Genomic DNA, 20,735 nt, shown 5'->3' with positions numbered 1-20,735 from the left:
GTGTTTTTGTCATTTTATTTTGGTATGTTAATCACTTTGATTTGTTCAAACATCCTGAAATGAAAAATAAAATGAAATAATAATGAAATAAAATTGATATTCGCCCAAAATAAAAAAATCCTATGTAATTCATTTAGTTCTATTTTTCTTTTTTAATCATTTTATTTGGCTTTGCTATTGCTTCACCCTTAAAACTGCAAGGGCAAAACAAACAAAAAAAATGGATAAAAAATTGGAACAAAACAAACCAATTTTTTTGTTACAACTGAAAAAAGAAAAAAAAATTGGGTCAAGTAGCAAGTTGGTTCAATTTTTGACGCAAATTGGGTTATTTTTGACCCGGTGGTTTTAAAATTATTTTATACAAATCTAAATTGTATTGGAATTATTACAAAAGTTTAATCATGACAAAATTATTACAAAAGTATTAAAATTATTACAACATCTATGCTAGTTTCATTAACCTGCCTATGACATTTCGCATTGTGTGTCTTAGCCTTAAAATACTGGCCTTTTGTAAACCAACATTTTGTGGTGACTATAAACACACGGGGTAATTTTCTTTCTTTTATGTTGAATTTTCCAGTAACCTAACCAACTGGGAGTGGCAATAAACAGCTTGAAGCAAGCACACTTTTGAAGAATTGTTCTGTCAGGACTTGAAATGTAATTGTGTAAAAACAATTTATGATTATTTGTCATTCGCCCTTGAGCCCAGAAACCCTGGAACGAGGTCCAAGGGGCGTCACTTGAGTTGCACATTCTACACAAAATTGAAAATCTCGCCTGCAACCCAGCAGGGGCGACCAGCTACACCAAACTATTATTTCTACTTTCCCTTTAATATGGGAAAGACCGACTGTGTCTTTCTTAGCTCTCTTGGCTCGTTTTGTGACATTTTGGCAGAGTATAATAAACACTGCATAGAGGCGCGTTTTCAATCGGAACTGCAGTTCCACTCCAGTTAGCACACATCCTTTGTTTGTGCATTTAGAGCAAAGTTGGCAGCGGGAAGAAAAGAGCTCCTTGTGGCTCGATACGATTCACATTGCTGACGATGACTAATTATGTCATTGAATCAAGCTTCAACTTGTCCATCACTCTCGTTTTGTTTTGCGCTTACGTGTGTGCGCGTGTGTGTCACGCTATTCACTCACGGTTGGTCCACACCATCGCATGTTGCCTCCGCGTCATGACACCACAGTCTAAATCAGATTAGTGACGTCACCGCCCCTAACCCCATTCCAGCTTCCGTTTGTGTGTCGGGGGGGGAGTGGTGTCAATCCTGCAGGGTTCATTGCAGGTCGTTCGCGCTGCGCGGTCGCACTGGCCCCTGCAGCTGTCACCTGGCAGCGGCACAGGGGCTACCCTGTCCAGTGTTTTTCAAAAGGCTACACAAACACACATACACATACACAAAATGATGACTGAAATGCTGTTTATTTCACCCTTTTTTATGGCTGACACAGTGAGGTTTTTATTATGTAGAGTCAGACCATATTAACCCTTAGAGCGGAAGTCAACCCAAACATATTTTTCTCAAGAATATGTTCCCAGAAGTCCCACTAGTTGAAACACGGCATTCTGATTCATTTTGCGTTTGTATATAAGTTAAGGAGAAATGCACTCGTTTTTAGCCATCTCAGGGGGCGGCCATTTTGTCATTTCTGTCGACTGAAAATGACATCACAACTACTCAGGTCTCAGGTAACGACCAATCACGGCTCAGGTCAGCTTTGATTGGTCGTTACCTGAGCCCTGAGTAGTTGTGATGTCATTTTCAGTCGACAGAAGTGACAAAATGGCCGCCCCGGGAGATGGTTAAAAATGGGTGGATTAACTCCACAAACGCAATATTCATCAGAATGCCCCGTTTCAACTAGTGGCCTTGCACAGAACATACTCTTGAAAAAAAAATGTTTGCATTGAAAGCTCCTTGGTCACAACATGTGGACTCACACTTAGTAGTAGTGAGGCACCCATGCAGAATAACAGTGAACAGGTATAATATTTTTGCTGCATGCTTTAAATGAAAGATGAAATATACAAATGTTCAAAAATAAAGTGGTGGAAAATGTAGCTCTTGACTTAAAAGACAGCAGTCGTTTATGCTGCAAATGTTGGATGAAAATTAGCATTTTTGATGGAATATTTTGCTGCATGCTTTGAATGAGTAAAAAGGACTAGGCAAGTCATCCACTTTAAATTGACACTGCGATGCAGTAGAATACAATTTACAAATTGCAAATGCTACCATTTGAAAAAAAGTACTTTAAATGGGGAAAAATTAGTGCCATCTGATGGACGAATGTACAAATTATTTTAAATAGAAATCTTAAAATAAGGAAATGAACTAGTTTATATAAATGCTAAATTGTGTGTACTTAGGGTTTTTTGTTGTTGTTTTTTTTCTTCCGTTTTTATTGCTGTAGTTTAGTTTATATTAGTTTTAGTTTTTCAGTTGTTGTTTTTTTACAATATTTGTATTTGTTGTGTGCAAGATTTAAAAAAAACATTGCAGTAAGTACTGTAAAAATTCAAGATATACACACAACAAGCCACTTGCTTTTATCATAGTCAAATTAGATAGATAGCTAGCTAGAATTAAAGAAACTTAAACCTGTGTAATATTTTTTTTAATATATTTTTTTCGTGTATGAACCAAAAAAAGAGAGCACTTGTTACCTAGTGAAACTAACAATGTGACAATGATCTCTCAAGGGTTAATCTGGAGCAAGAATGGGCCACAAATTAACCAAAAGTATTGAAGTGCTTTATTAAACGTTTGCATGTTAAATGCTATACATTTTCTTTAAATTAAAACCAGAATTTCTCCAAAGGTTTCACACTCTTGTCTAACAGGTTAAAACAACATTAGAAGTGCAAACAAAAACATTAAAACAGCAAAGCAGTCCTTCGGAAAATTAAGCTTTCTCATACGTGCGCACAGCCTGGACGCCCTCAAACGTCAAAGTCTGAAAAAAGAAAAAAAAAACAAAGATACAAACATATTATTGATCATCACATGTATTATTACTGTATGTTATACATACAGTGGTACGCCGACTTACAAGTGACCTGATTTGCGGGGTTTTTTTCAGACAGAGTTGAAGTTTACTGTCAAACTAAACATCAAACAAAGAAAATTACGTGTCGTGTATTTAACCAAACCAAGTTGATGCCTGCTACTAACTCATGATGAAAAACGCTATAGACAGGCTAACGAAACTAGCATTGATGTTATGTTGATTATAAATATTATCATTATTAGATAGTATTATTATTTGAACTAGTGCTGAACAATTAAACAAATTCAAATCGACAAAAAGAAAGCAACTATCAAAACACCAAGGGTGCAATTTATAGGGGAAAATATGCCTCATTCTGGTCAGTCAGTTTTATAAAAATAAAAACTCTAAGTGATTAAGATACAGATTTGCTTGCATTCTCATTGTATTCTAATTCAAGATTTACTGTGTGTTTATGCCACACTTGTTTGATGGAATTTTGTGAAATTGTAGCGAATGCTTAAAAGACAACAGGTCAAAGCGTTAAGTAAGTTAACAACTCAAACTGAATTAGATCAATTAACTGTCTTCCATATTAATTCAAGGTTCATTTACCTTTATTTTAGCGTAAAACCAAAACGTTTATGTATAGTTAATCTGATTATGTTCCATGTCGTACAGATTAATTCAGGCTTGCATTCGTTTCAGAGGGGAAAGATGATTTGGGATACAAGTTTTTGAGTTACTGCCATGGTCTCGGAACGAATGAAACTCATAAGTCAAAGCACCACTGTATTCACGGACATCATCTCACCATCACCATCTTTCCATCCTTGAGCTCTCGGACAAACTTGGTCTCTTTGCCGTCCCACTTTTGCACGTGCACAAATTTGTCGCCTTCCATGGTGAAGGTGGACTGTCAAACAAAAATGCACATTTTTGTTATTCATATTGATCGAGCAGTTATAATATTGCATTTAGGGAGTAGCATTACTTTGACTTTTCGGTCATCAGGCGTGAGCTCGTCAAACTCCTCCCCCAGTTTGGCGCTGAGCTCAGTGTTGCGGAAGGTGCTCAGGGTCTTCACCACCACTTTGTCCCCATCCTGGGTGATCACCACAGTGGGTTTGGTCACGTTGGCCACTTGTCTTGTGGCATAGCCCACACCTAGCATTTTTTTTTAACACAGAAATGATAAATTATTTATGTAAAATTCTAAACATATACACAAATGTTGTGCATTGTCGGTAAAAGTTGAATATTTCATAAATCATTTTAAATAATATTTCACACACAACACAGCGCTACACAGTATTGCTTTTAAATGGGGGAAAAAAACGAACCCCACTACTCACCCTATATAACTCTGAAAATATATACATATAAGACAAAAATTGTAAGCTATTACAATTAATTAGCTAAAACTAAACCGAACCATCTTATTTTTCTGCATGGGTTAGTATTTTTTGGTACATGTTAAATATCGCAATATCAATATCACAATATTCAACACCCATAACGCACATTGCATGTTTTTCCAATACCGTGCAGCCCTAATATATGTAAGCATATAATCAATCAATTAATTGATTGATTAATTAATACATGTTGTGAAGTTGTCGTAGTGAAGGCTTAAAAGACTGCAAGTCAACACCTGTATAAACAGTAAGCAGCATTTTTTTCCACATTATTATTATTAATGGGTATACAATGCCGTTTTTTGTTTTGTTTTGTTTTTTCTTTTTTTCTGAGAAGTCATGCTTTTGGAGAGATGCAATTATTCCGCCCGGCGCCAGCGAACCCGCACACACTTTATAATAAACTACTCACCGAGCGCCTTCATGTAGTCATCAAAGTTCTGGCTGTCCAGCAGTTTCCAAGTAGCGCAGAAAGCATCCACCATTTTTGCTGTTTTTCAGTCAAAATGGAGACAAAACATGAACGGGTCACAACACATTAGAGTCGTTGGGTCAGGCAGTGCAGACGCTCGGTTCGATAAATACTTGGGCCGGGGGGCGGGCGCTTCATATGAAGCGAAAAAGCCGATTGGACGCCCCACTGGCGCGAGGTGGCCTCCGATTGGTCCAAAAAGAGAAACGCTGTAAATGACAGATTTATGTCGAACGAGCTGGTTGGCTGACCACCACTTTTAGTAGTCATGCTTTATAGCATTAACAGTAGTGTTCAAATAATACAACCACATTTAAACACATATAAATAATATAGAAGAGCAAGAGCAATGGATAACGCGAAAATATTGTACAGTGCAAAAGCGTACTTTCCACCTCTGTTTACAGCCATTCACCCCAAACTTATCAACTCATAACATATATCAATATATGCCCAAAAATGCATGTACATTGTAAAATTAATCTAGAGCTGTCACTTTCTGTATTCCTAAAAAAAGTAGGACAACCTTCATCCATTTTCTGAACCATGGATGAATAATTTTCATCAAAAACGAGGCTGCGCTTATAACATCCTGTGGCCTTCAAATTCGGCCTTTTGAGGAAACAGACTACAAATCTAGACAACCAAATTATAACCAAATAGCAAAACTTGTAAACTACTAAAAAAAAAAAGAACTACCAAAAGACAAGGCAACAACAAACAGTGAATATTTTTATTGTTTTGGATAATGCATTTTAAAGTAAAATCTGAGGAAAATACTCAAAAATAAAATATGCACCGATCATTTTACCATCAGGCATAAGAAGGCAAATTACTATGTGTGAATTCTTGGCACTGCTCAGGACGAGACCATTACAGTAAGTAACAAAAACAGGGAGGAAAAATAAATAAAACTTTCTCGTCCAAAAATGTATTACAAATTCACACAGCGCATGCAAGAACATTGAACTTTCCCAGATAAATATATAAATGTTTACTTTTGCGTATCACAAAAGTTTGTTAAAAAGAACAAAATCGGTGCCCCTGCAAATATGCTTTTCCAGCTTGTTTAAATCATTTGATAAAATGACAATTATTTTCCCCCTTCCAATACTTATAAAATCAAAAACAAAATTATTAAAGGTCCCATGCTACCATCTCTTTTTTGCACTATTTCATGTATAATGAAATGCAGCAGAGGTGGACTGCAAGGCAAAGAAGAGTGAGGTAGGGAGGGTGAACGGCATCCAATGCTCGTCAATGTACAGTAAAGGCCTCTTCTCCCCTCTCTCTCGTCATCTTACATCATTAGTCTGGATTGAACACAAATGACGATCACTTTATGCACAACGATAGGATGACAGATTCTTAAGTGGCTGGTCAATGAACCCTGCACTTTCCGGTTATTATTCGAGGATTGTTCCGGATGCAACATGGCACCTCCAGTCATGCGTGCGTGCGTGTGCGGACTACTCCAAGCATGCATTGTGCACTAGTGGCAATGGCTACTGAAGACGCCGACGTTGATGGACAGCGCCACCTCTGGCCTCTTGGTCGCCTTTGTTCGTGATCCAGTGCAGTTTGAGCCTCCAGCCTGCTCTCTAAAACAATAAAAGTCCAAAATGCATTATTAACTCAGTCACTGCCAGACATTTTCAGACCCTCTTTTACCCTAACGGTTGAACTAAAACGGAAAGAAATATAAATAAGTTACCGTTTACTTGGTTGCTCCGCTTGCTCTTGGCCTTGTTCATTCTCCTGAGTGTAAAAGTCCTTGTTGTCAATCAAAAGGTTCTGCAAACAGGAAACATCAAATCTAAAAATTAAAAAATACAGTTTTTTTGTTTTTAACTGTGTTTTTGTTTTTTACCCTGACACCTATCACATCGCCATCTTTGAGATGAAATGGTGCTCCTAATAGTGTGTCTGTCTTTTTCTTCTTCTTCTTCTTAGACAGGTGGCTGCTCTGTAATAAAAATACAATAAAGTTGAGTACAGTGGACCTCCAGCTATTGCTGGGGAACAGGGACCAAGCTGGCCTGCAAATAGTGAAAACCTGCATTTAATTGACGCTCATTAAAATTGCATTTAAAAAAAAAAAAAAGAATCTTGAGAAATAAAAAACGGGATAAAAAAGCAACCAATAAGTATTTTCCGAGAAAAATAGAGGGTGCCCCCTACCAATCCCACAAAAATATTGGAAAAGAATTCATTCATAATAATGAATAAATAAATCTGCAAATAAGTAAATGCTCGTGCTGAAACACGACTATGCGGGCGTCTTCTGTACACTAATTCCTCCTCTATTATGGGGTTTATGTTCGTGACCACCCCTATTATAAGTGAAATCTGTTAAAATACTCTCTAGGCCAGATTTGTCCATTTTTTTTTTTAACTAGCATTTGAAACGGGCTGTCACTTGTATAGCGCGTTTCTACCTTCGGTATGCAAAAGCGCTTCACACTGTAAATTACCTACTAATGATGCAGCATCAGGAGCAACTGGGGGTTTAGTATCTTGCTCAAGGATACTTCGTCATGGTCACAATGGCCGGGGAACGAACCCCCAACATGTGGGTTGGGAGACAACCACTATCACTGAGCGATTCCATCAAGTACAATGTGTATTCGGTGCCATCTTGTGGTCAACTAATAGAATGCAACGACCTAAGATGGACGCGCGTGCATTTTGAAGCACGCGCAGTAACGGTGCCTCCGAGAGCCCACACATTACAAGCCTACCAAAGCTTTCTTCAGCAGAGGAGCAAAGAAAACGTCATCACAAATAACTTCTAGTATTCCCTCAAGTCATGAAGTGTCCTTTAAATTTACACCTTGTGCCTCCATCTGGTGGTCAAGAGTCGAATTTACACCTCGAATTGACAAGTTAGATCTATTAACTGTACAAAAACATCCGCGCAAGTATTCGGATTAAATTCATTTTTACTTGGTTAAAGAAAAATTATAAATTAACAAAAGTGAGTAACACAATTCACTTAATAATAAACGACCAACAAGTTTTCTTTTTTAGATAATGAATTGTTTTTCTTACATTTAAACAGTGCATAGCAGTTACTTCTTGTCAAGACACTACTAGATGACATTTTGGGCCTCGGGTGGCAGTGACGTCAGAACCACTAGTGCTTTTTTCCCGCTAAAACTGCACATTTGAGTAAGCCTGGTTTGTGAAAATAGGCTCGGCAACAACTTCAACGTTGTCAGGCTGTCAGCATCAGAGTGTTTCACCCTTTGAAAGGAATCCAGCGGCACTCGTTGCTAGCCACTAGCCGCTAACGCAATCGCGGAATCAAGTCAACAGCAACACAACTTCAAAATAAAAGTTTGCCAAGGCTATTGCGTTGCTGTCCATGTATTATTTGGAACGGTTTTATTTTGAAGTTTAAGTTGGCACCGTGTTACCAATGATTTTTTTTTTTTTTTTCGAGCGGTCAGGCCAAAGCCCGTATTTCTTTGGTGCTATCTCGTGGACTCAGTGCCAAGGGGCTCTGTTTAATTGAGTTGAGCTTCATTTAGTGTTTTGCTACCATCTTGTGGAATCTAGAGGCAATTATAAACCTTTTTATAGTCAATTAATTTTGGCAGCAGGCTCTGGTCCCTATATGCCCCTGCGAATAGCTAGGGAACTCTAATTCCTTGACGTCTCACCCAGCTACCGATTTCCTCCCAGGTGTGTTGGTGTGGCTTCTGCTTAGCCAACAGAAGCGAGCCGGCAGGCAAGTCGTAGCTCTCAGCCACGAAAGTGCGCAAGCCGGAAGGCGACGAGTCCCATGACGCGTCCCAGATCAGCTCCTCTGCCGGCTGGTAGCAGCTCTTTCCCGGGACTCCCATTTTAATATTCAGCACTATTTCCTTGGGGCTTCATTAAAGAAAGAAAACCTATATTAGTCAAATGATGCAATTACATATTAAAAAGAAATGCATGACCTCAGTGGATTCTTATTCGTGTACCATGGCAGTTGTTTATTTTTACCTTTTTAAGAATGTAGAGTAGAATACCACAAACTAGCTATTAAAGTAAATTATTTTCTTAAATGTGTTTTTGTGATCAATTTAGCTAGCTTATGCAAAAGTGAAGGTCTTTTTGAACTCAAATTGCAACATCAAAATTCAATCAGTAAAAAGTAAATATATCTTACCTGAGATCTTCCTCTTTTAACAGCTGTTGCACACAAATATTTGTACCGCTGGTTATCTTCAGCTTCCTGAGGAGTTAGGAGACCAAGTATCAAGTGACGTTACAATTGCAAAATCATGTATAGTCATATAGAAAGTAATTGCTGCCAAAGGTGCATCATCCAGGTAATTGAACAAAGGCTTTGAATATGTAGGCATGTCAAGTCCTTTTTTTTTTTTTTTTTTTTTACACATTTGAAATTTGCCTTCATTATGGGGGTGATGTGCATAGAATTTTGGGGACCAAAATAATGTACATTTTGGAATCAGGCTATAAGATAAAAATGAAGTGTTGTGAATACTTTCGGATGAGTTAAATCACGCGAGTATCCGTGCCTGAGTGTAATTTGGTTTCCTCTGAGAATGCGAGCTAGCCTGGTTCCCTCCATCTCCCACACACGCAGAAAAGTGGCGGGCACGCGCGCGTTCTGTAAAGCTGGAAGCGTCAACACCTGGTCCATAAATACAGACAAATCGTTTCAAAATCACGTTTACGTTGGTGTAACGAAATCCCAGACTCGCACAGTAACCTGAGTCTTGAGGTCCTCCAGACGGACTTCTACTGATATCTCCACCTGGCCGACACTTATAAGATGTGGTGGGTGGGAATTTGTTTGATCTGCAGCGTGATCCTCCGCCATCTGCTCCTCAGCGTGGCCGGTGTCAGTGTGGTTCACATCTGTTGCTATGGGAACGGGATCCTGATACAGCCATACGGACAACTGTAGAAAACCCTGATTGGAGGTGGGGAGGGGGGAAAAAAAAAAAAGAGACGATACAATGGGTGACAAATCTTCACAAATTATAAATACGACAAGATGAAATTACCTTTGGAGGAAGTCGTCCCTCAGAGATGACTAGTGTCTCTCCGTTGTTTATCTTCAACTCTGACAGAGACGCATCCTGAGGCAAAATTATGCAGGAAAACATTTTTCCCCAGTAAACCTTCCAGAAAGGAATCACATCAATTCACTTTTTCTAAATCGGGCGACATTTTCCCCCCTCAAAATTCTACATACAAAACTCTATTACTAAAAATTTCAATGACTAAAAAAAACAACACTGTCACACCTTATTTGTCAATCAGGATTATGGCTGAACAATTTTACCACAAGATTAAATAGCGATTTTTCAGACAATTTCAATTTCAGCAAAACATATGAATGTTGATGTAAGAATAATTCTTCCTGTATGTGGACCGGACAATGTTTTTTCTTTATTCAAATGTTTCATCAGACACGCGTGGTTGTGTATGTTGTTCAAATAAAGATGTAAGAGAAGAAAAAAATACAATAAAAAGCGCAGCAAATCATGTTGCCCGAGATCACGATTCCGATCTGAAAATGATACATCATTCAGCCCTAACGATGATAATTTAAGTGTTAAACTATTTAGTATAGCAGCAGAAGTAAGAAATAGCAACACAGTTCTTTAAACACCCACCTCGTCGTTCAGTGCCTCTCCCACCTCCTCGCACCAGTCGAGTCTTCTCAAGTGCCAAAAGGTGCCTGCAAACATGAAACGTTTGCAAATCTAACTCATATGGTTGAAGAAACAACAGTAGGGTGATTAGTTTACCATCCATTCCGGCAGCATCCAGCACTGTCTGCAGACACTGCAAATTATTAAAAAAAAAAAAAAAAAAAAAAAAAGTGGTTACATTATTACTCAGTTTAAACTGCAAACTCTCCCTTTAAGTACATTTTAAAAATCAACAAAAATTACCTTGACTTACAACTGAACTGAATTATATATAACTTTTCTTGATACACACCCATTTTGGAGGTTTGTGTTACTTTTCTTATTAAAAAAAACATTTTTGGAGGCAGACTGGAATGGATTTATGACCATTTACATTCATTTCAGTAGGGAAAGATAATCTGATATTCAAGTGTTTTGCGTTATTAGGATAGATATGATATCCTAATAAACCACATCTACTTTTTCATTCTAACCTCTTTAACAGTGCAGGTCTTCTCTATGTTAATGTCCATCTCCTCTATTCCAGTAGGTGACGGTGAACCCATAGAGAAGTGCAGGAAAAGCTGCAATGCACACAAAGAGAAACGCCCATTCATCAAGCAGTAGTAAATACTTATTTTTGGAAGGTGGGAGGGTTCTGCACCTGCACTAATAGCGTTCACATTAACAACAACAAAACAAACCTGCGACGCCTTGGGTGCACAGCCCACACAAAGCATCATGGTGGTCATGAGCCGCACGCCGGCGTCCCGCACGCACAGGTCCTCGCTTACTGTTCACATAACCAAAAGGGAGGCGTCACAACTCTGCCCGTGTTCAAAAGGTAGAAAATTACAAGGGAGCCGTAGCTTTTAAGAATTTAATGAGGGCTGACAATAACAGAGCACAAGTGGTTTTGCCTAAATGAGGGGGGAGTTTCCAGCCCATGTGCAGCCATGAAACAACACGCATCAAACAGACTACCTGGAGGAAGGAGTTTCCCAGTGATGTCCATCTGTCTCAGGCAGTATTCTGCACCTGGTGAAGAGAAGAATGGAAACTTACCAGCACACACTTACAAAGTCCAAATGAACAGTCACTGCAAGTCCTCGTTTAAACTCCCTTCGAAAGTGTAGGTGGCAGCTGGCTGAGACAAAATGCCGGTTACTCTGCATCAGTGCTTTGCAAAGTTTTGATGGCAAGTCCCGCCTCAAAAGATATTTGACCAACATGAAAATATAGCCGAGTAGTAGGCCAAAGTGTTCACCAAAAACGAAGCCAAGAATCGAGTATTTTTCACACAGAACTTCACTCTAGTTATGATATTGCTCAACTAGGGCCCCCAAAATTCAGGTTAAATCCCCACAGTAGGAATTCTGTCATAAATCGAAGATACAACATTTATAAATGTTGAACGTCTTGCCTGGGAGTTGCAGCTCCTTTATGGCCCTCTGCTTCACCTCACCCAGGAGCTGTAGACAGACAATCACACACACGCACAATGTAAAGTGCTTGACTTAAATTGGTAAAAATGGAGAAAGCCAACTAAAGCGAACAAAATGGCTGACCATATCTCCTGCAGCGGGAACCTTGATTCTCCGGCTCTCCTCTTCGTCACCTCCTCCGAGGCCGCCAGCCTGCGGTTGAAACTCCACTTGAAGCCAGCGACAATCGGACGGCGTCATCACAGTGATCACGTCTCTATTTACGGTGAACGTGCTGGACAAAACGGACAGAAAATCACTTTTGAGTTTTTAAAAGGTCTTGAAACTCTGTTGTGCGTACTAAAAAAAAAACAAAAAAAAACATTATTATTGGGAGGTTTGTTCAAAAACACTCAAATTATACTCTAGTGGTTGGCATCTACAACATTATGCCGAGTGCCATTTGCATAGAGTATGTAGGAAAATCAGAGAAAAATGTCATTTGCATGATAATCCTCATTTGCATATTTTTTTGTCATTGGCAGTACTTAAGAGTTTGTTTTTGAAGTGATACTTGGTGTAAATAGTGTGAAAACTATTGCTGATTAAAGAATGTGCGAGAGCTTTTATTAAGAAACCTGGGTACTGTTCTCAATTGGGAATAAAGTGCATAAATGATGGCTTTGGAAATGAAAAAAAAAAAAAAAATTACAACACGCCTGATTTACCTGTTATCAAAAGACTGTGGTTCTAACACCAGCATGGCATCTCCGTCTTTAAGCGACAGCTCCTTGAGGGTCCGGAACATGTCGTCGGGCGAAAAGACCCGCCAGCCGCTGGCGCCTCCGCCCTCGCCTGCTCCGCGCTCTCCTCCTTTGGCGGCCGTCTGCTCCTGACACAGCAGACTGCCAGCGGGCTCGCCCAGGGCTTCCCGCACTTGAGTGAGGGTGGCGCTGCCTGCAAACGCCCTGGCCTCCTTTTTGAGACCCCCGCCATCCGTGTTGTCGCCGGTCTCGTTGATGGCTGCCCCCTGCAGCTCGCTGTGCGCCTCTACATACGGTCGGACGACGGTGAGCAGCAGCGGCTCCCACTCCTCTCCTGTTAGGACACCTGCGCCACATACCTGGAAAGATCAGAGTTATTTTAGCTTTAACTTGTCCAAAATTTGATCATTTATTAGTAATTTAATTAAAATGTTAAATAACTGTGAGACAAGATTGCCTTCTCACGGTCAGTTTGATGCTTATTTTTTATTTTAGTTTTGTTTATCTATGCACCTAGTCATTCTAATTGAACTCATTGATATTATGAGCTAAGGCGCTGAAATTTCAGTGAACACATACAATGACCATGTGTTCATTGAATGACAATAAAGAAAGTCTTACTGAATGGCCTATTATCTCATGCCGCAACGCATTGAAAAGAGCAATTAAAAGTGCAATCATCTCCATTCATATTTTTTACACAGACATTGAATAGTTAGTTGAGCCCTTTTTGCACTGTTGCTAACCAAAACAGCAGTCTCTCAGATTAATTCATGTGTTAAGTCAAAACAAGTGCCCCGGGCAGTATTGAAGACAAACTTGTGTTGTGACATTGCCCAACTACGTTCCTGGAAGCTGAGACTTACTAGCTTCGGCCAATCTGCATCATTTCTTGTTTCTATGCATTTCGCCACAAGTCAAGTTTCATTTTTTTCCACTTGACAAATACACGGCTAATGTAATTTGCTATTATGTCAAAAGGCCCCTACCCATATAATCACCACTAGAAGTTATTATGTAAAAGTAGTACTCTTGTTACACTTCTGTTAATAGTTTGGATTCATTTCTCACCTCTCGTCCATTCCAAACAAACAGGTCAAGGTTTGTATCGACACCTGCACTGCACAGCGAGACGCTGTCATCTGTAACAAGCAAGTAAACATCCCCAAGTAAACAGACATGTGCTCGATTGTAACGCCGACGAGTTCTGTTAAAGTGCCAAACCTGTGAGAGTGTCGTACAGGTGGAGACCCGCTGGAAGCATCTTGGCCAAGGTCAGAACCATGTCGCCCTCCCATTGTTCTTGTTGCTAAGAATAGCAATAAAGACACGGTTTGTTTCTGCTGCCAGTCATCGATTCAAATGCTTTTTGGGAATAAATACCTCATAGATAGCTAGTCGCAGGTCTCCAACGGTCTTTCTGCGATCGAAAACAAGCGCAGCGCTGGCATTGGGCTCATTGCCGATTGGCTGCAGTGCTCCGTTTGTCAGCCTATAAGAAGACGCCAGGTGGACACGCAGCTCCACGTGGTTATTACTGGCCTCATATTCCTCCCTGTGATTGGGAACAATGTTGACTTCGATCAGGTTCACATCACTGAACTCTTGTGATTTGCAGCGCTTAAAGTTTTTTTTTGTTGCTGTTTTTTTTTTTTAATCTGCCTTTTTATGGCTGTACCGAATCTGCTGCAGCTTGATGTTCTCCTCCTGAGCCATCTGGCTGAGATGATGAGGAACTTTATAGTGGGGACTGCTCAGAGCTGCAAAGGGAGATGGTCAGCAGTTTCTATGGTGGTCTTGTCAGGCTCTTTTTGTGTGTTACCTTCAGTGGGCCGCTGCAGCTGACTCTTCCTGTAGAACAGCATGTAGGCGCTCTCTTTGCCCTGAAACTGCTTCTCTATGTCCGACTCCCGGATGGAGGTCACGGTGGAGTCATTCAGGTCAAACCAATGGCAAGCCTTCAGACACATGAGGAATTTCATCACTTCATATCCACCAGGGAAGGTCATTTCATTCATTTTTATTATCGTTCAAGTGGACCTCTTGTTGACGCTCCAGTTCGGCAAAAGTGTCACCTTCTAGGTCCGCAGCGGCCGGGGGGTCAGCAGGACCAGGGGGCTCGCTCACGGGGCCGTGTGTGTTTGCCTTCAGTGCTACTTGGGTACCATTGGACAACATGTCAAATTCGTTGTGTGACTGCAGGAACTGTTTGATAGGGGAAGAAATAAGGAACAAGTCAGCTTGACCGTACAAATACACAATCGTTTTTGCAAAAGAAAGAATCATAAAACTAGAATGGCGCCCTCCAAGGCAGGACATTCTTATCTGTGAAAAGTCAAGGCGGGCAAAACAGTTGCTCTCCATTCCTGTAGGTGGTGGTAGTGCGCTGCCCCACTTGATGACAGCCAACTCATTTTGTGGAACAATTATATATTTTTACATGACTAACTAGGTGCCTAAATAGCTAGCAAGTTTGTGAATAATGTACATAAATTGGTCCAAATCTGTTGTCTTTCGACATTATTTACTGACGGACTACCAAATTGGCAACCTAATAGGGCAAGGCTATTTAACAGAGTGATTAAATCAAAATTTATGTCAGGGTGACTTTTTTTTTTTTGCTTCCATAATTCAAAGATCATCACTAATTCACAACTTAGCGATTTGGTTGCTATATTTAACAACTTTTCAGACCCCTCTAATGACTATTTGGCAAAACAATGGCAAGCGTCTTTAATTCCCGCTAAGAAAACACAGCCTGAGCAGAAGCACTTTGGCATTGTTTTCTGTATGACAAGGAAGGAGCCTGGTGAAAGGCAATCACTGAGTAAGTCGCACTGAACGTTGCCAAAGACATGATGCCGAGGAATGCAGTTTGGCGGTTCATACTCTGTTAAATTTGTTTGTTATGCATTTAAAATGTTATGCGTGCTGGAAAAAAAATATTATAATATATATAAAAATAAACTTCCAAAGATTGATTGGTTATGTGTGGTTTGGTTATGAGAAATAAAGCTAATTGGAGAAAGGACACAAAAAAAAAAAGAAGAGAAACTGGGTGCAAATATTGTCTCTGTCTTCTGCTTTCGAAATAGGCGAATTGGGAAAACATAATTATTTTAAAAATTCATCAGAAATCAGATTTTTGAGAAAAAAACAAAACAAACACGGCTTTTTACTTTTAACATATCCTGCAACCCTAATTGTGTTGTTAATCTTGCTAACTAACCCTTTGCCTCACATTTTCCACATTATAAAGAAGTAATTCAAAATAAACACACACACCTTGCCAATGGGGCCATAGTCTTTCTTGAAGGCTTTGCTCCAGGAGGAACCAACCTTCTCCATGAGTTTCTGACCCAGTTGGTCCAACCGAATGCTCTTTGATGGCTCCTAGAAAATAAAGCAGTCACCACCACCACCACCACCGACACACACTAGAAAGGATTGTTTTTGTTGTTATACCTGCTCAATAATAGCAGTGACGAGACACAAAGGGTCACTTTCATCGAGTTTGGTCTCGCACACGTCCTTCATTTCCTGCTTGGCCTTTGTAGGAGTCTTTTTTTTGTTGTTGTCCTCTTCCTGACAAAAGACACAGAGGAGATTAGCTCCATTCTTGAATCCAATCCTCCGTTTTGGAGTTTTTCCTCTCACCACTGGTTCCCAGCAACCGAGGCGCTCAATGTCCTTGATGTAAACGTGGTAGTGGCCTCCGTAGCAGCCGCCCTTGTGAATAATCACGGAGAACAGCTCGTAGGAGTAGTCGGCGTCATCTCCTTCGGTCTGAAACGACGCAAAGGCACTGTGTCGTGATGCTTGCATCGTAATTAACTCACAACAGTGTGGAGTGAACATGTCAGAGAGAGGGGAAAAAAAATGCAACACTAGTGCAATTAAGTATTAGCCAATTCAATAAAGTTTTAGGTCAGTGATGCATAAATATCCACATTTCTAAATATTTGTGATAATTAAATCGCAAATAAATCAACAGCGATCCAGACCTTTCTTTGAATCGCCTCAAGTTTACCACCCTGCCATGGTGCCTTACCTACTTGTCGGACCTCAACTTGAATTTGCCATGACGCTGCTGTTTGTGAATAGTGGGTAAATGAGCCCCCCCAGAAAGTTTAGCATTGTCTTCATTAATATTTCAACCATAAATATACCACAAACTATGATTGCAAAATAGTTTTAACATCATTTTAAACTCATCTTACAGCATTATCCTAAAAACAAAAAAAAGGATGAACTAAAGAACATTTTAATTAAAAAAATAAATAAAATGCACCTGACGTGCACATGAACATGCGTAAAATACTCCCCATAACTTCCATTTACAATCCAGGCTGAACTTAGCTCCTCTCCGAAATACAAAGCTTGTCTCTCAGTCAAGATGTATCAACATACTTCTTTCAATTTTTAAATAGGCTAGGGATTATTGTAAAGGCAATTATTTTTTTCCCCATTAGACAAGACTATGGCTGACTAAATGCAGCTTCACTCCTCACTTCCAACAGATTTAGCAATAACATTTTTATATTAGACACGGCTTTGGACTAAGCACAAAAACAGTGAATATTTGAGTTTTCCGATGAAAGGCGGCGGACAGGTTTGGCCAAAATGAGGCTGCTGAACTACAAAACTGCGAGGTTTCAGTGTTTGGGATTTGTACCTGTTCACAAAATGGCCGCAGGTTGATGGTGAGTGGGAAGCTGTAGCGGCCTGTCTCCTTGTAGCGCTCACACTTATTACAGTCAAAGCTGAACCTCAGCAAGGACATGGTCATGAAGGGGGGGAGCTTCTTCAACTTGGCAGACTGAGCTCAGGAACAACAATTATTATTTTTTTTCTTTTTAAAAAGCAACATTCCTTTTTTTATGTATTGTTGACAGTAAAGCAGTTTTTACCTTGGCAGCGGTGACCAGTCTGTCACACATTGCACAGCTGTACAGATTATTGCCTTCGAACAACTCCTCCTCCACAAACATGCTACACAAAGCCTCCTCAAGGCTGGACACGCCACAGACGCATGCCGTCAAATCCAGGAAGTCCTCCTGGTGTGGGGGGCAGCAACACATTTATCAGCTCCCGTAAAAAAAATCATTTTTACAAACACACAAAGTTGGTGAGCGTTGAGGACCTGTCGCTGGCTAACGTTGCCGCACTCCTTGCAGGCAATGCTGTTGACGATGGTGCCGTGGTACAGGCGGTGGATGAGTGTGCTGCCAGAGGTGCCCACAAGGGATTTCTCCAGAGCACTAAACAGAATCCGGTTCAGTTCCTGCACGTCATGCTGGTTTGTTCTCTGTAGGTTTCACAATATAAAGAAAGCATTGTTGAAAAATTCATCAGGCGCTTCGACAGGTGCCGCATTTCACCCTCCCGTGATGGAATTTTAATCGAAATGTATCATCAGAATAAGATGGAAAACCACAAATATTCAAGAATACAAATACCGCTCACTAAACCAAACTTGTGACGCCGCGTGCAAGGGAGATTAGCTTTTCAAATGTTACTCTTCTTTACATATTTTTTCCACTGTGCTTCTACACCGCCGATCTTTTGAATTTCCATTTTTGTATTGTCAACAGCAAGCGTGTCATAACAGAGCCTTAAACTGTACGCCTGGTGTTCTACGACGCACCGCCACACCCCCGCCTCCCATCGTTAACGCTTACCAAGGTTATGCAGTATTGACAACCAACGCAGCTGGACTGCCTCTGGACAAAACGGAATTCCTCTGCTCAGCGGGCCTGACCTCTTTGCGGCATCCAGCCTGGCTTGCTCGGCGTGGCGAGCATCAGTGATTGATTTATGATGATACAGTATATCAAACAAGTAGCCTGAGGCTCTCACACTGACCCCGTTTCAGTCTGTATTTTCTCACTGTCAAACAGACATTTACAAAGATACTTTATATACCTAGGCCAAATAAAATTTTTGGGGTTGTTACCTTGGGAAAAGCAGAATAGAGTCATTTTCCTCAAGAAAATGTCCCAATATTAGCAAAATGAAGTCCTATTTTTCTGAAGAAGAGCTGCTTCAACTGTTTACTTCCCTTGTAGTGCCTGACGCACTGGGCTCCGATACACACTCTGAATAACCAAATGTCCCATTAGAACAATGTCCTGAGTTTCCGAATGGTCTAAGTCAGGGGTCACCTGTCCTGCAGGTTTTTAATCTCTCCCTGCCGTAACACACCTGTTAAAATGATCAGCTCATCAGCAAGCCCTTGAGAAGCCTGATAACGATCCTGTTCATTTTATCAGGTGTGTTACTGCAGGGAGAGATTGAAAACGTGCAGGAGAGGTGCCCTCGAGGACCGGAGTTGGTGACCCTTGGTCTAAGTGAAGGAGTATGCTAGGAGCGTATTTCCGGATAAAGTTGATTGAATGAAGAGGTTTATTAACAGATGAACCTGGGCCTGTTCAAGTCTCTCTCTCTGTGTCTTGTGTATGAACACACACCTGGTTGCTGTTCCAGCCAAAGCTGTCAGTGAGATCGGCCGTGGAGGCGCTCTGCTGGTCCACCAGCAAAAGACGGGCAAAGAGTCTCTGGAGCTCCAGAGGGATGACACGGACCTGCAGGAATAAGCCCAAGTTGTGAAATGACACCTCACAGGGGAAAAACATACACACGTGAACGAGAGCCAATACAAAAGTCACTGAGGGAGCTACAACTGTCGCCACGTTAAAGTCACAGGTGTCTCTGTTTTGGTCATGTGACATTGACTTTTGCTACAATGGAATTTGGCTGTATGTGGATATACAATACTGCCATATCTATACAGTTATGACAAGAGATAAAGATGTAATGAAACAATACTGACATCTGAGGCTGGCGTATAAATTCTGTATCATGAGTGATAAATACATTGGAGTGGATTTTGTAAGTGTACCTAAAGGTGCCGTTGCACTTTCCAGCACTTACTTTGGACCCTGGTTTGTCTTTATCTTCAAGACATCCTAATTCATCAGTCCCCAATGCGAACAGCTCCTCTGCGGACACAGAAAATAAATTAACAAGACAACAAAATCTTTGTCATCACACCTGCAGTCTCACCTCTGAACTCGGGGGTGAACAGTAGGGTCTGGAGCAGGGAGTTGAGGTAGCACGTGCCTCCCTGGTTCCTGATGCCGCATAGCTTGCTTCTACCTCGGGGAGCCGGAGGCTCGTCTCCCGCCTTGGCAAGTCTCCCCGCTCCGGAGGAGGAGAAGATAGAGGAGAAGCCCCCTTCACCCTCGTCGCCATCCTCCTCAAAAAGATTCCCAAACATGACGTTTCGTTGGCTCTTATGTTGTTTCGTAACCGCGCCACGCTGCCTCTCGCTATCTCATCTTGGTCTTGCCCAGTTCTCGGTTGACAATTGCCGGACTGACGCGGAAGTAAGACGACTTGACGGGGATGAACATAGCGACCAGTGTGTAAATGCGTCCAAAAATGCTAACTAACAAATTAGGCTCACCTGGCTCGGCAGCTCAGCTAAAAGAAAACAAAAAGTCCGTCTGTCGGTAATGGACGACGTCGAGTAAAAAACGGAGCAAGAGTGCCGATATAGGAACAAAGTAAGCAACTGTTTATCTATTCGACAGTGTTTATGCCGTCCTCCTTCTCTAGTTTAGGTCTTAAAACGGCGACCGTCAATACAAACGCCGTCGATGGACAGTGCGCAGCCATCTTGTTTCTCGGCAGGAACTTCAGCGCCGGGAATTGTGGGTCTTGTAGTTTCATGCGCGACACGACTCACCGGTTTGTCTGTTTGTGCATATGCAGTGACGTCATATCCGCTACGGGCAATTATGGTTAGTCCTTTATGCTTATTTTAGATTAGGGCAAATATTTATTTGCAACTTCCTAGTCCCTTGTGCCTCGCTCCTCTGTTTACATTACTCCAACACCTAAAAGCATTTATAAGTAGAACAGCTGAAGACATTCAGAAGCAAAGTAGAGAAAACAAAAGTAGCTCATTAAATAAAACAAAATAAAACACTG

At 40.8% G+C, this 20,735-nt stretch overlaps 2 protein-coding genes across 3 annotated transcripts; both read right to left on the bottom strand.

Moving 5' to 3' along the window:
* Positions 1 to 2,751: 2,751 nt before the first annotated feature.
* On the bottom strand, positions 2,752 to 5,005 carry LOC147137359 (fatty acid-binding protein, brain-like). The gene is made up of 4 exons (XM_086048876.1): positions 4,839 to 5,005; positions 4,003 to 4,175; positions 3,823 to 3,924; positions 2,752 to 2,975 (listed from the first exon to the last, which is right to left on the bottom strand). The coding sequence occupies exons 1-4, from the start codon at positions 4,909 to 4,911 to the stop codon at positions 2,925 to 2,927; spliced, it is 399 nt and encodes a 132-aa protein (XP_085905002.1). The 5' UTR covers positions 4,912 to 5,005; the 3' UTR covers positions 2,752 to 2,924.
* A 612-nt stretch (positions 5,006 to 5,617) lies between these two features.
* On the bottom strand, positions 5,618 to 20,439 carry usp40 (ubiquitin specific peptidase 40). 2 transcript variants are annotated; one of them, XM_086050152.1, is made up of 31 exons: positions 19,806 to 20,439; positions 19,674 to 19,741; positions 19,211 to 19,324; positions 17,884 to 18,048; positions 17,651 to 17,797; positions 17,416 to 17,559; positions 16,398 to 16,526; positions 16,206 to 16,325; positions 16,026 to 16,133; positions 14,781 to 14,945; positions 14,563 to 14,698; positions 14,419 to 14,500; positions 14,124 to 14,295; positions 13,965 to 14,049; positions 13,812 to 13,882; positions 12,705 to 13,099; positions 12,121 to 12,271; positions 11,976 to 12,024; positions 11,537 to 11,590; positions 11,257 to 11,345; positions 11,047 to 11,136; positions 10,670 to 10,706; positions 10,535 to 10,599; positions 9,920 to 9,994; positions 9,622 to 9,825; positions 9,428 to 9,543; positions 9,055 to 9,120; positions 8,564 to 8,774; positions 6,769 to 6,864; positions 6,613 to 6,692; positions 5,618 to 6,499 (listed from the first exon to the last, which is right to left on the bottom strand). In XM_086050152.1, the coding sequence occupies exons 1-31, from the start codon at positions 20,017 to 20,019 to the stop codon at positions 6,391 to 6,393; spliced, it is 3,807 nt and encodes a 1,268-aa protein (XP_085906278.1). In that variant the 5' UTR covers positions 20,020 to 20,439; the 3' UTR covers positions 5,618 to 6,390. The 2 variants fall into 2 exon arrangements, with proteins under 2 accessions (XP_085906278.1, XP_085906279.1); XM_086050153.1 differs by lacking the exons at positions 19,211 to 19,324; positions 19,674 to 19,741; positions 19,806 to 20,439 and adding an exon at positions 18,697 to 18,879.
* Positions 20,440 to 20,735: the final 296 nt, after the last annotated feature.

The sequence above is a fragment of the Filicampus tigris genome, chromosome 13, assembly GCF_054856515.1.
Source record: "Filicampus tigris isolate MCC_2025a chromosome 13, RoL_Ftig_1.0, whole genome shotgun sequence".
NCBI classification, from domain to species: domain Eukaryota; kingdom Metazoa; phylum Chordata; class Actinopteri; order Syngnathiformes; family Syngnathidae; genus Filicampus; species Filicampus tigris.
The sequence above is the reverse complement of the archived record's forward strand: the minus strand, read 5'-3'. Positions and strand labels throughout refer to the sequence as shown.